The sequence below is a fragment of the Cannabis sativa genome, chromosome 5, assembly GCF_029168945.1.
Source record: "Cannabis sativa cultivar Pink pepper isolate KNU-18-1 chromosome 5, ASM2916894v1, whole genome shotgun sequence".
Classification (NCBI taxonomy): Eukaryota; Viridiplantae; Streptophyta; class Magnoliopsida; order Rosales; family Cannabaceae; genus Cannabis; species Cannabis sativa.
This window is the reverse complement of record NC_083605.1, coordinates 50188324-50202434: the sequence shown is the minus strand read 5'-3', so window position 1 is coordinate 50202434 and position 14111 is coordinate 50188324. Positions and strand designations below refer to the sequence as shown.

Here is a 14111-nt window from a genome sequence, read left to right as displayed (position 1 = left end):
TTTAGTTACAACCTACTTTTAGCAATAAATTTTATTAAAAATATAATTTTAGTAAAATAAATTATTTTTTGATGAAATGAGAACTTCATTAAATTTAGCATTCTGAATACCTAATATCCAGCAGAACTGCTGGAGCGTTAGACACACAAATGCTACGTTCAGATAAAGACCGAGACAACCTAGCAACAGTATGTGCTAGTCGATTTGCTGAACGTTTTACAAAATGAATTTTAAAAGAAGATATCGAAGATAAAAGAACTTTGCAATCATGAACAAGAATACCAAAAACCGAATTAAGAGGAATTCTGCTTCGAATAGCTTGGACAGAGAGTAAGCTATCAGTCTCTAGCTAAACAGTGTGCCAGTTATGGTTTTTAATCCAGCTTAAGGCTTCCTTGATGCCAATGATTTCTGCAACTTCAGGTGCAAAGGTCCCAAGATTACATCCAGCTTTGCCGTCAATAAGAATGCCCAAGTTGTTTCTTGCGACCATGCCATAACCATATCTGTTCTTACTAGCAAACGTAGCAGCATCAACATTTATCTTGATTGTGTTTGTATCCGGTTTAGTCCATAGCTCAGCCCCATCTCCACTATTATAGAAATTAATGGAGGATAGGGAAGTGTTATCCTAAGCTTTAATCTAATGATCAAGAGATATCCGTGCTGAAGCTAAGACATTTGCAACTGTGAGAGCTTTGTTTTTCCAAACAATGGAGTTTCTTGCTTTCCAAAGAGACCAACAAACCATTACCATCTGGGAAACACGATCAGCATCAAGCTTATGAAAGATGTTATCTAACCAGATTGGAAAAGAGTCATCGAGAGCAATTCCAGCAGGTAGATCCATAGAATTCCAACAGCATGAAGAAAAATGGCAAGAAAGAAGAGCATGGGAGATAGTCTCGAGAGCCGAATGGAAAACTGGACGAGTGGAGGAGATATCCACATGTTTAGTTCTGAGATTCAAGCAGGTTGGTAAAACCCCAGATGCAGCTCGCCAGAGAAGATTCTTGACCTTTGGTGGGATCTTAAGTTGCCATAGGTTTCGCCAAAACCCTGAGTTGTTAACACCTAACCTTGAATACTTGTTATCCTGAAGCATGCGGTAGGCACTTTTAACAGAGAAATTCCCAGAATGTTCACCAGACCATGACCAAAAATCACCTGAAGCTGAAAAGCTCAAAGGAATACTAAGAATAAGATCAGCATCACGGTGGTTGAAAATATCTTAAACAATTTCAATGTCCCAAGTTCTAGAATCAACAGAGAAGAGAGAACTCACAGTATGACCAACTAGACCCACATGAGAGGAAGTTACATATGGATTAGTGGAATGAGGAAGCCAAGGTTGGTGTAAGATATTGACCGTCAAACCAGTACCAATGCTTCGTCTTACCCCCAAACGAACTAAGGATTGAGCTTGCCAAATACTCCTCCAAACAAAACTTGGATTCCTTCCAAGATCGGCCGATAGGTAGTCATCATGTGGAAAGTAACGAGCCTTGTAGATTGTGGTAGCCAAAGAATTTGGATGTGTCAAAAATCTCCAACCTTGCTTAGCAAGCATAGCAAGGTTGAAATCATGGAGTAGCCGGAAACCCAAGCCGCCTGCATCTTTTGGTTGAGAGAGTCGATTCCAATTCATCCAAATAAGACCATTGCCTTTGCTACTAGTGGTCTTCCACCAGAACCGAGACATTAATCTCTCAATTTTGTCACAGGTACCCAAAGGAAGAAGGAACACACTCATGGCATAAGTAGGAAGGGATTGGACAACTGTCTTCAACAAAACTTCTTTACTAGCGCCAGATAATAATTTCCCAGTCCAACTATTGATTCTGTTGATCACTTTAGTCTTCAGAAAACCAAGAATAGATTTTTTATTTCTTCCAATAATGTTTGGTAATCCCAAATAAAAGTTGTTGTCAGAGGCTTCATCCATACTGAGAAGAGAGCATATTTGGTGCCGAACATCTTGTTGAACATTTGGACTGAAGAAGATGGAAGACTTTGTGAGATTCACCTGCTGGCCAGAAGCGGTTTCAGAGCGACGAAGAAGAGACATGACACTACGTGCGACACCTGAATTAGCTTGGCAAAAAAGATAGCTGTCATCAGCAAACAGCATGTGAGAGATGGTGGGAGCACCGTTAGCAACACGACAGCCTTGTAACAATCTGTCAGTTTCGAACTTAGAGATGAGAGTAGAGAAACCTTCAGCACAGATGATGAACAAGTAAGTGGATAAGGGGTCGCCTTATCGTATACCGCGAGTGGGAAGAATAGGTCCTATAACATGACCACCATGAATAATAGAATAGCGAACACTGGTCACACAAGACATTATCATATTAACCCATCGAAGACTGAATCCCATTTGGATCATGACCGCCCTTAGATAACCCCATTCTACTCGATCATAGGCTTTGCTCATATCAAGTTTGAGTGCCATATAGCCTTTCTTTCCATGAACTTTACATTTCAAGTAATGCATAACTTCAAAAGCTATCATTATATTATCAGAAATAAGGCATCCAGGAATAAATGCACTCTGAGTAGGGGAGATTACCTGATCAACCAGAGGTTTAATTCTGTTAGCAAGCACTTTTGCATCAATTTTGTAAACAACGTTACACAAGGCAATGGGACGAAGATCACCCATAGTAGTTTGAGTCTTCTTCTTAGGAATGAGAACCAAATTAGTGTCATTGAGGCTTTCGGGAAAAGAGCCTGTTTCAAAAAAGTCCCTCACAAGAGAAATGACATCCGAACCCACTATATGCCATTGTTTCTGAAAGAAGCCATGTCCCATACCATCAGGCCCTGGTGCTTTGTCAGGATGCATTTGAAAGAGAGCAAGTCGAACCTCATCATCAACAATCGGTTGCAAAAGCATATCGTTGTGTAAGTCAGTGATAGAGCACCTTATACCAGCTGTAACATAATCAAAGTTAGGATTCCCAGCAGTAAAAATGTCTTGAAAATACTGAACAATAATATCTTGCAAACCACTATCCCAAGTAGCCCATAATTTGTCAGCTTGTTGTAGTTGATGGATATTGTTGGTTCTTTTCCTTGAACTAGACATGGCATGAAAAAACTTGGAATTTTTATCACCACTATGAAGCCAGAATTGCTTTGATCGCTGCTTCCAATACAATTCTTGTTGGGCAAGGATCTCGAAATAATTAGTTTGCTCCTGACAAAAATCATGTACAGAGTTGGGATCGGTTTTATCTTTTAGAGCAGAAAGAGTGGCCTTGCTTTTTTTGATTTTATGCTTAAAGTTGCATGTAAGACTTCTTCCCCATTCGGCTAACAAGAAACTGCATTGCTTTACTTTTTCCTGAAATGAAGCATGTGAAAAATTCTCCCAACAAGATTGAACAATTTGGCTATAGAGAGGCTCACGTGTCCATGCATTTTCAAACTTAAAATGGTACACAAAATGGGTTACATCAGTCGGCTCAGGCTGAAGATATATGGGCGTATGATCAGAAGAAGAAACATCACAATTGGTTAAAACAGCTTATGGGAAAGAATCAAGCCAAAGTTGAGACACCAGAGCTTTCTCCAACCTGATTTCAACCCAGTTAGCCGTGCCTTTGCCTCTCTCCCAAGTGTAAGGATGGCCATGAAGCTTTAAGTCAACAAGATTGCATCTATAAAGGACACCTTGAAAGCCATGAATAAGAGACAATGGGTAAGGTCTACCCCCTCGCTTCTCAGAGTGGTCACCAATGTTGTTGAGATCACCAATAATGCACCATGGAAGGTGAGAAGAACCAGCTAAAGTTTCAATGAGTTGTCAAGTTTTGAACCGAAAGCTTCGGTTTGGTTCCCCGTAAATACCAGTTAGCCGCCAAGGAATGCAGTTAGGAGCACGAACAACTACATCAATGTGATTACTTGAACACCCCAAAAAATGGACATCATCATTAACTCTCCAAAGGAGAGCAAGTCCCCGTTTATGACCGTGAACTTCCACACAATAAGCTCCTTCAAAACCAAGCTTGTGTTTAATTCGAACCACAATATCAGTTTTGCAAAAAGTTTCATACAAAAAAATAAAATTGGGCTTCTTTTGAACAACAATGTTCTCAAGGAATTGACAGGCCCGTGGGTTCCCAAGCCCACGACAATTCCAACTTAAAGTATTCATAATGGCTGGTGGGCCTGGAAACCAGAACCCATCGAATGCAAGTTTTTTGGGTCAATATGAAGCTGGTCCATGGTGACTGTCTGGCCCACATTAGGAGCTTGGGCCTCTTTATTTAAAATACTAGCAAATCTCTTCCTTTTTAAATCAGATACTGCCACCTCATCAACATCATCACCTTGATTACTATAAGCAATAACACCTTTATTCTTGTTACGTGATTGAGAAAATTTAGGGGAAGCCAATCCCATGAAATTAGCTCGGTTGGTATCCATGCCATTACTGCCTAGACCATTCGTGTTCACACCAGGGGAGGAGTTGGCAGACCCGTTTGCGTTCACACCAGGGAAGGAGCTGCTGCCAGCTTTGCCCGATCGTAGGTAAGGTGATTCTTTGAAGTTCTGGTGTCGTCGAGGTGTAGCTTTCATGTGCAGACTATATGGCTTAACGATGAGGTGCTCCGGCGTATCGAAAAGCCGTGGGCAGAAACGTTCCGAATGCCCCATGAGACCACAAATAAAGTAGAAGGTTGGAACATTTTCATACCGAAAATTGGCGTAAAACGAACTGCCGTCACGTTTCTTGAATTTCATACGCCTTTTCAAAGGGCAATCAAGAGAAAGAGAGACACAGATCTGCAAGAACTCACGCCAAACACTCGTGAAGTTGTTTGGATCGGATTCGAGAAATATACCAACGTAATTACAAGCATCCTTGGCCACTTTCATAGTCGAGAAACCGGACTGTAGGTCGTGAACTTGAACCCATAAATTGAGTGTGTTAAGCGGCACAGCCCGAGGGTTGGCGCCTTCACTAAGACGCTCGATAATGATTTGTTTTCGATCGTAAGTCCACAGACTGCCTTTGATAACTCGCTGAATGTCGATCTCATGATAGAATTAAAATAAAAATTGATTTTGATCAAGTTGTTTGGCGTACATACCTTTGCCGGGTTTCCACAAATCTGCCATAATGTTCTGAAAGATCCGAAAAATCAAAGATCTTCCCTGTTAAAAGCCGCCCAACAAGACACCATTGACTGTCGATGTGCTGCTCATCGTCGGCCTCTGCTTCTTCATAGAAGGTTTCATCTTCTTCTTCCTCTTCAAGCTGGATATTTTTCCAGCCTTCTTCAATCTCCTTCAAGCGCGTGCTATTGGAAGCCATGATGCAGGGACGTACGATGAGGCTATCGGATCACAGGAACCAAAATCAACAAATCACAAAGCACTCACAGTGGAGGGACATGCAATACACTTTAGAGAGAGAGACTTCTATACAACTATATTCTGTTACAAAAATTAATCAAAAACTTACTTTTATTGTCTAGTAAAATAAATTATAATAATTGAGACTAACATTAACTTTTAATAACATACAAACTTTTTAATGATTATAAGTAGTTAGATAGAATTTATTTTAGCCACATATATTTTATTATTATAGCTAATAATTTTATTGTTACTAAAAGAGAAATTTCTTTTTAGTGAATTTAATAGATAGCGATAATGGGTAGTGGTGGCGATGAAATTGGCTAAGAACAACAAAAGTTGGAATATTGCAAGAACACTACGGACTTGTCATAGGACTTTTACATTCTATTTTTAAATTAATTGAATAGTTAGGCAGTTTTAATTTTTTGCCCTGCTATGCAACTATAATTAGGTTTACCCGGCCGTTGTTAAGGATCAAGAGTAACATACGCAACTTAATTAAGTTTCCTAATTTTTACATTAATAATCTTTAAGGATAAAGAACTTTGCAACTAATAATGTTAAGAATCAGAAACTTAATTAAATTGCCATTGTTTTTTTTTTTGCATTGAGACATTATCCTTTACAATATCATACTTAAAATTAGAGACTATTGGTGCCAATCTCTAAATATATTTAAAATTTTAAAATAGTATATTTAGTTATATTTGCAACACGGACTGTCCTGGTGCCGGTTGTCGTCTCAACTGGCTCAATATTACAAGTGGATTATTGGGCCTACGATCTACAAGCATAGGCTTCATTATAGTGTCAAATTTATTGGTACGTCCATTTCTTATTATTTTTTTAAAAAATAATTAAAAAGAAAGAAAGGTAATGAACAGAAAATATAAAGTTCATCATGATCATAATAGCACTACTGGCTTAGGTAGAGATATTATTGATGGCCAGCAGTATCAAAGTTAATACATATTTGTTTGGTTGGAAGGGAACCTGTAGGCCACATTATTGCGGGAATCCCTCGTGAAACTATTATGATAATATATAATACTTACTTTTACATTTTTATTTTTCAAAGGATATATAAAACATAACTTTTTTTATTTTAGGATATGTAATACTTAATTAGATACACCACATTTAATTTTATTTATTTATTTATCTTTTTGAAAGCAATACACCATATTTAATTAAACTCCATAGAATTTGCATTGTGTACTGTTGTCATTATGTTTTTTCTTCTAAATTATTCAAGTTTCGGTTAGCTAGCTATGTTTATGAGAACCCTTATTACCGTAGTGGTTGGTCTTTTACGCTTGGTACTTTATTAGAGGTGGGAGTTCAATTTTTGGACCTAATCTTTATAAAATTTTGTATATTATATGTTTCTAGATAATATATAGCACCATGTGAAGTTTAATTGTGTAAAAAATGCAAGTTTATTTAATTCTAGTATGAAACTTTATTATTTTCTTTTTTATTTAAAAAATTAATTGATACATAAATTTTAAATGATAATTAATTTAATATATAACAAAAGAATCACTAAATTAAGAGACTTTGTTGAGCTATGTTAACCATGGTGTTTGATGAGATATGATATCCACACTATTAATGAAAGTATCAAACTATTGACCTCAAAAAGTGATCAACTGACAGTAGAGTCGTATGGGTCTGATGCTTGACATGTGTTACAACAAATAGAATAGACTAGTAATAATAAACACATAGATTTGTTATAGGTAGGATCTGATATAGCTCTCTATAAGGATACAAAACATCAATCAATAGGTAGATCCCTAATGAGAGAGTGAGATTTTCTTAGAGGCGTGTGAGAGACGAACAGAGGAGAGAGCCCTTGGGGGTGTCTAGTAAAGAGAGAGAAAGAGAGGCTAGGGGTTTTTACTTAGAGTGATTTGGAGGCTTAGTGACTTAGGGTTAAGGCCTTATATAGGAGGCCTAAACCCTAGATTACAATTTAAATTCCTATATATTTGCATAGGTTTTTAGATAATTACAAAAGACTAAAGTGCCCTTGAACCTAGATATTATTTAGCCATTCTATTGGGCTTTTAGGGCCCAATTTGCAGTCCATGACTTGCTGTCTACATTTTGGGCTGTACATAGAATCCTGCCAGGTCCTACAAGTGTTGACATGTAAGATGCTGCAGACCTTGACCTGTCAGATCCTACAGGCCTTGGGCGGCCAGACCTCCCCTAAAGGTCTATGGGCAGTAAGGTTTAACCTAGCAGGACTCTATCTACAACCCAAAGTGTGGATAGGAAGTTATGGGCTGCGAATTGGGCCCTAAAAGCCTAGTAGAATGATCGAATATTATCTAGATTCAAGGGCACTTTAGTCTTTTATATTTATCTAACAACCTATGCAAATATCTAGGGATTGAAACTATAATACAGGGTTAAGGCCGTCAATAGAAAGGCCTTAACCCTAGCCTAGAAACCTAAGTCACTAAGCCTCCAAATCATTTTAAATAAGAAGCCCTAGCCTCTATTTCTCTCTTTTTGCTACAGGCCCCCAAGGCCTCTCTCCTCTCTTCATCTCTCACATGCCTCTAAGGCAATCTCACTCTCTCATTAGAGATTTGCCTATTGATTCATGTTTAGTATTCTTATAGAGAGCTATATCAGATCCCACCTGTAGCGATCTGAATAGTATTATCTCTATATGTCAATACAACAAAAAGGGGAGTAGGTGCTAAGTAAGGGGAGAAAACCTCTATAACAAATCTATGTGTTCATTACTTTTCTATTCTATCTGTGTAACATGTGGCAAGCATCAGATCCATACAACCTTACCATCGGTTGATCACTTTTTGAGGTCAATAAGTGGGTATTGACTTTCAGCGACCATAAGTTTCTTGCTAACGTAGTACATTGGGTGCTAAACTATGTCTTCTTCTCTAATTAGAACTACACTTACAAAATATTCTATAACAACGAAGTATATGTCGAATTCCTTATTATCTAGAGGCTTTGATAAGATAGGAGGTTGAGCTAGTTGTTTCTTTAGCTCTTACAATGTCGTCTCACACTCCTCCATGGAATTTGACACAAATCTTCTTAGTTCTGCAATACGTCAAGTCAAGCTCTGTACTTCTTTTATCATTATGGGTGACTTCATGTAGAAAAGGGCTTGGATCTTCTGAGGTTTTGCTTCGATTCCCCTGGCATTCACAATGAAGCCAATGAACTTGCATGAGCTTACTCCGAAAGAACATTTGAGGGGTTGAGCTTCATATTGTACTCTTGGAGGATCTTGAAGCAGTCATTTAGATCCTTTATGTGCCCCCAGCCTTTTTAGACTTGAATGGAATGTTGCCCACATAGACTTCCATGTTACGGCCAATAAGATCTTTTAACATCTTATTTACAAGTCTCTCATAAGTGGCCTCTAGATTTTTTCAGTCCAAAAGGCAAGACTTTGTAGCAGTACAGACCCACGTCCATCGTAAAACATGTATATTCTTGATCTGGTTGATACATTTTAATTTTATTTTAACCTGAGTAGGCTCCATGAAGCTTAGGATCTCATGATCAGTTGTAGCATCTACCAGCTGGTCTATCCTTGAAAGTGGGAAGAAGTGTTTTGGACACGTCTTATTCAAGTCGGTAAAATCTATGCATACTTTTCACATGTTTTTGGCTTGGGCATCACAATTGGATTTGATACCGAGAGCGGGTAGAAAGCTTCAATGATGAGTTTTTGGCACTCAGCCTTTCGACTTCATCTTTTAGAGCTTGTGCTTGCTCTTTATCTAGTAACCTCATTTTTTCTATATAGGTCGGAAGTTTTGATCTATGTTCAGGGCATGAGAGACTATTGATGGATCGATCCCCACCATAGTTCTCATGCGACTAGGAAAAGACATTGAGGTTTGCCCTTAGAAATTTTATTATTTATGATTTTTTTCTATCGCTAAACCCATTTTGATCTTTAATCTTTTGGTCAAAAGAGTGCGGTCAATATCTACTTCTTCTAACTCCTGTACCGGTCCAAAGCTTTCTATAGGAACCCCATATTGAGAAACTATGTCTCTCTCCTTGCTTTGAGCTGAGCTTCATTAACCTTTGTCGTACTGTTCATCAATGCTCTTTGAAGGATTTTTTTCCTTCTTGGCTTTGGTCAAACCCATGTTGTAGCAGTGCCAGGAAGTTTGTTAATCTTTCCTTAGGCACACTACCCTATGCCTTGTTGGGAACTTTAGGCATAGGTTGTAAATTGACGTCACTGCCTTTAAGTCGTTCAGGGCTGGCTGACCTATCATTGTATTGAATGCTGATGGCACATCAATCACTGTGTTTTGAGAAAATTTTAGGGATTCTATTGTGTTTTTAATTGATTATACAGTTGTGAATTTTGTTGTTATTGGGAGCTGAGAATTTAGGTGAAGTATTTAAGCTCTTGAAGTTGGGTTCTTGGTGTATCTTGCTCTAGTTTGGAGCCTATGTTGTATGTTGTTTAAATTTGAACTTTGAGGGTTTATATTGTGGGGTTTTAATGCATGAATTTTTGTTTTAACTCTCTGTGTTGATGAGTTATAATTATGGAGTATGATTCTGAGTTTTGGTTTTGGTTTGGGTTGAATTGAGTGTGATTTGGCCATGTTTTTTGAAGCTAGTTTTTAGGTTTTCTGGGTTTGGAACCCAAGGGCCGCGGCCCAGCTCCTATCGCATTTATTTTATGTGGGATGAAATCAAATCCCACAATTTCAGGGGATGATCGTTGTAAAATATCAGTCAAATTTGTAATTAACTGCCCTTCTATGTAATTATAAATAGGAGCAGGTTATACTAAAAAATGGACGAAAAATTCATTAGAGAAAGAAAGCCCTAGAACTGCATCAGAAATTTAATAAGATTGACTCGTGTAATATGCAGATTTTTAACTGCAAAACCACGTAAAAACCTTTGAGGTTGTTTGGCTTCATAACTTAAAAATTATTTTCAGTTTTAAAAAACAGAAAACAGTTTTTAATAACTAATAAGAGTCGTTTGGCAAAAATTTTTAAAAACAATTTTATAAGAACTGAGTTTTAAAATACCAGAAAATAGAAAACATCAAAATGTTATTTTCAATTTTCAAAAATAATTTTTTTTGTGTAACATATTATATTTTATATTTTTGTTACTCAGATCCTAGACCCGAACCTAACCCGAACTCAGATGTCATGATGGTGTTAAAATATTAATTTTTTTAGTAAGAAAAAATTTTAAAATAATTTTAAAAAACTTATGCCAAATACCATTAAATTTTGGGTAAATACCATTTTGGACCTTGTGTTTTGTAAAAGTTACCAATTGGACCTTCTGTTTTGTTAAATGACAAAATGGACCCTGTATTTTCCAAAATAGTACAAATAGAACCCTGAGCTTAATTTTTGACAACTTTTTTTTTTTTGAATAACAATTTTTTTTTTAATATAACCAACTTGAAAATACAAACAGATATAGAAAATGTAAACAGTTTTGTCATAACACCTTTAGAACGGATAATTATTAAATTTTATTTTGACAAAAAAACAGTTCAGGGTTCTATTTTTACCATTTTGGAAAATACAGGGTCCATTTTGTCATTTAACAAAACAGAGGGTCCAATCATTAACTTTTGCAAAACACAGGGTCCAAAATGTTATTTACCCTTAAATTTTTAAAATGACAAAAAATTATTTTCTATTCTTACTTTTAAAAACAGAATTTTAAAAACTAAAAACTGAATACACAACCAAAGAGACTCTTTGTATTCTTATTTTTTCTTTACTGTTTTTGTTATATGTGCAAATCTATTACAATTTAGGCTCAAATATAGTTAACGAAAATTTGCGATAAGATTTATTAATTAGTAAATCTAATTAATTCCAATATTATAAGTTCCGTTCAGATTGCGTAAGAGTTAAACGTGTTAAGGTTGAACCTTTAACGTCTATTATCCAACTTCGAGTAGATCGAGCACGCCGAACAAGTACAAGTCAATGGACAGAAGCATAAGAATTTCAAACATTACTTTCCTTAAATATCTCCACCATTATATAGCTTGTTCAGAGTTCTTATGCGTGTGGGATTTGATTTATATGATTGAGAAAATTATAGAATTTGATATTTAAGTGATTTGGCTAAAAGCTCGGTGAAGAAAACATTACTTCACTAAGAGAAAATTTTGGACAACAATGATGGTCTGAAAAAACACCTCAGGATCTGTATAAATAAAATATTCACAATAATTTGATTTCGAAGCCCCAAATATCTTTTTCTCCGGTAGATTTTTGTTTCCATCAAAATTTTCTATTATTCAGAAAAATCTCTGACACTTTATAATAATCGAGTTGACTCGAGCTTCGAGTTAAGTCCATGGCTGCCGGCGTTTTGACCGGTTCTGGACCTTTAACATACAGTTTCGGAAGAAAGTTCATTCCATCTCCGAAACCCATCTCGAAATCAAACTCCTTCTCGTTCTTAGCTCAAAAATCCAATCTCAATCGAACAAGTTATAGTTATTCGAGAAAACAGGGCAAGGGAATAATTATCGTTGTTTTGAACAAGAAAACAGAGGATCATCATGCCATGCAGGTTTCCCATGATTTAAATACGATAAAATTAGACGAATCCAAGTCCGAAGCTGAAATTATAGTTCCAAGAATATCAAATGATAGATTGGCAAGAAAGAAAATTGAGAGATATACTTATCTTGTTGCTGCAGTTTTGTCCAGCCTAGGAGTTTCTTCGGCTGCCATTACAGCCGTTTATTTTAGATTTTCATGGCAAATGCAGGTGAATATTATATTTTCATGTTTATTTTCAAAATTCGAATATCTGTTTTTCCGTTTTCGAAAATGGGATTTTGTTTATATTTTCGATTTCAGGGTGGCGAATTCCCAGTTGCTGAAATGTTGGTTACCATTTTCCTAGTTATTGGTTCTGCTGTAAGCTCTTTTGATTATCTTTCATATTCAATAATTATTTCATCAATCAATAAAAATATTTTATAACAACACGCAATTGTTTTTTTATTTCAGGTTGGCATGGAATTCTGGGCAAGGTGGGCCCATAGAGCACTGTGGCACGCTTCATTGTGGCATATGCACGAGGTTGTCCTCTTGAGTAGTGTAGTATAGTGATTGGTTAAGACTTAAAAGTTGTTCAAATTTTTTGGGGTTGTGCTTAAATCGATTCTCTTTTCTTCAGTCCCACCACAGAGCTAGAGATGGACCTTTTGAGCACAACGATGTGTTTGCCATAATCAACGCGGTCCCTGCCATTGCTCTTTTGTATTACGGTTTCTTCAACACTGGTCTTCTTCCTGGACTCTCTTTTGGTGCTGTGAGTTTTAATTATTAGTTTAGTTACAATTAATTTAATTACTATGATAGTTTCTTCTAAATGAGAAAAATAATTAGTAGTGTAGTTACTGTAGTATTAGGGTGAAATAAGTATGTGTTTGGCATTACAGGGATTAGGAATTACTCTGTTTGGGATGGCTTACATGTTTGTGCACGATGGTCTAGTCCACCGTCGTTTCCCGGTTGGCCCCATTGCAAATGTTCCTTATTTGAGAAAAGTTGCTGCAGCCCATCAAGTAATGAATTCACTCTTTTTTTATTTTGTTATGGTTAGAATTTGAGATAAGATAAACGAGATTCTATGTTAAAACTAAACAGTAACTCATTCATGCTATATATGATAATTTTTCTTGATAGGAGGTAATAACTATAATAGATATTATTATTATTTTTTTTTTGTTTTTTTAGCTGAATAATATATTTTTTTCTTCTACATCTAATTCCATACATTTTTATTTAGTTTCATCATTCCGGCAAATTTGGAGGAGTCCCATACGGGTTGTTTTTAGGACCACATGTGAGTCTACCTAAATTAATAACTTTTACGTCTTTTTGGTTTATTATCATTATTATTATTTTTCAATTTGAAATTGTATTTTTGAGAAAATTGTTTAATTTTGTGTGTAGGAATTAGAGAATGTTGGGGGACTTGAAGAATTGAATAAAGAGATACAGAGGATTGTTAGATCATCCAAAAGTTCATAAGTTTTTATTTATTAATTATTTATAAATAAAAATTTCAATCGAAAAAAAAAAAGCTAACAAAATTGATTTAATTGATAAACAGAAAAATACAAAGCATTGCTTTCATTGGCAGCTCGAAGAGATCTTTTTGTACATACACTTATTTGTTTCGTTTGAAATATTTGTCATTTTTCTTCCATTGATATAACTAAGATATGTGTATATTCAATAAGTATTCACTTTGTTCCTTTTTTTTTCCTAAAAAATATGCATTGACGTTGTTATTACTTTTTTTTTCTGAAAAATGTAAAGTAACTTCCATTGGTAAAGCATGACTATCCAAGTTACAATAACATTAATCATTAAAAAATTTGAAAAACTATACTTTAAAAACCCTAATATTTTATTCTTAAACCAATACATTTCAAAATAAAACATATATGACACTTTTATAAAAAACCCAAGAATAACCCTCACATAACACACAACCCAACTCTCTCTCTTCCTCTATCTCTCTAGCTTCTCTCTCAACCCAACCGAACCCTCAACCACCTCACCACATCGTACGAGCCGACCCAGCCCCCTCACCCCCAGTCCGACCACGAGACGACCCCCTCCTCCGACCGAGACGACTCCGACGGAGACCCACAACCCCGATCTGACCGAGTCGACTCCCACGGACACCCACTTACCGAA

The 14111-nt window shown here is 36.3% G+C and overlaps 2 protein-coding genes across 3 annotated transcripts; one reads left to right on the top strand and one right to left on the bottom strand.

Annotated features, from left to right (window-relative positions):
- Positions 1-349: 349 nt before the first annotated feature.
- Positions 350-4165, bottom strand: LOC115717814 (uncharacterized). The gene is made up of 6 exons (XM_061116506.1): positions 3856-4165; positions 3566-3792; positions 2272-3475; positions 1294-2217; positions 749-1173; positions 350-631 (listed from the first exon to the last, which is right to left on the bottom strand). Exons 1-6 carry the CDS (start codon positions 4163-4165, stop codon positions 350-352), a joined length of 3372 nt encoding a protein of 1123 aa, XP_060972489.1.
- A 7230-nt stretch (positions 4166-11395) lies between these two features.
- LOC133037934 (beta-carotene hydroxylase 2, chloroplastic-like) lies at positions 11396-13663 on the top strand. Of its 2 annotated transcripts, none has more exons than XM_061115737.1 (7): positions 11396-12162; positions 12255-12314; positions 12408-12479; positions 12577-12706; positions 12842-12967; positions 13192-13248; positions 13359-13663. In XM_061115737.1, coding segments are annotated over exons 1-7 (867 nt in total). In that variant the 5' UTR covers positions 11396-11742; the 3' UTR covers positions 13361-13663. The 2 variants fall into 2 exon arrangements, with proteins under 2 accessions (XP_060971720.1, XP_060971719.1); XM_061115736.1 differs by having other exon boundaries at positions 11411-12162; positions 12577-12711.
- The last annotated feature ends 448 nt before the right edge of the window (positions 13664-14111 follow it).

Excerpts from the sequence above, each read along its gene's own strand:
- LOC115717814 (XM_061116506.1), bottom strand. The coding sequence starts at position 4,165 with ATGAATACTTTAAGTTGGAATTGTCGTGGGCTTGGGAACCCACGGGCC. Across the intron at positions 3,793-3,855 it reads CATTCCTTGGCGGCTAACTG|CTGGTTCTTCTCACCTTCCA; the intron begins GTATTTACGGGG and ends TTGAAACTTTAG. Across the intron at positions 632-748 it reads GTGTTTCCCAGATGGTAATG|GATAACACTTCCCTATCCTC; the intron begins GTTTGTTGGTCT and ends ATTAAAGCTTAG.
- LOC133037934 (XM_061115736.1), top strand. The coding sequence starts at position 11,743 with ATGGCTGCCGGCGTTTTGACCGGTTCTGGACCTTTAACATACAGTTTC. Across the intron at positions 12,163-12,254 it reads GATTTTCATGGCAAATGCAG|GGTGGCGAATTCCCAGTTGC; the intron begins GTGAATATTATA and ends TTTCGATTTCAG. Across the intron at positions 12,480-12,576 it reads CATTGTGGCATATGCACGAG|TCCCACCACAGAGCTAGAGA; the intron begins GTTGTCCTCTTG and ends TCTTTTCTTCAG.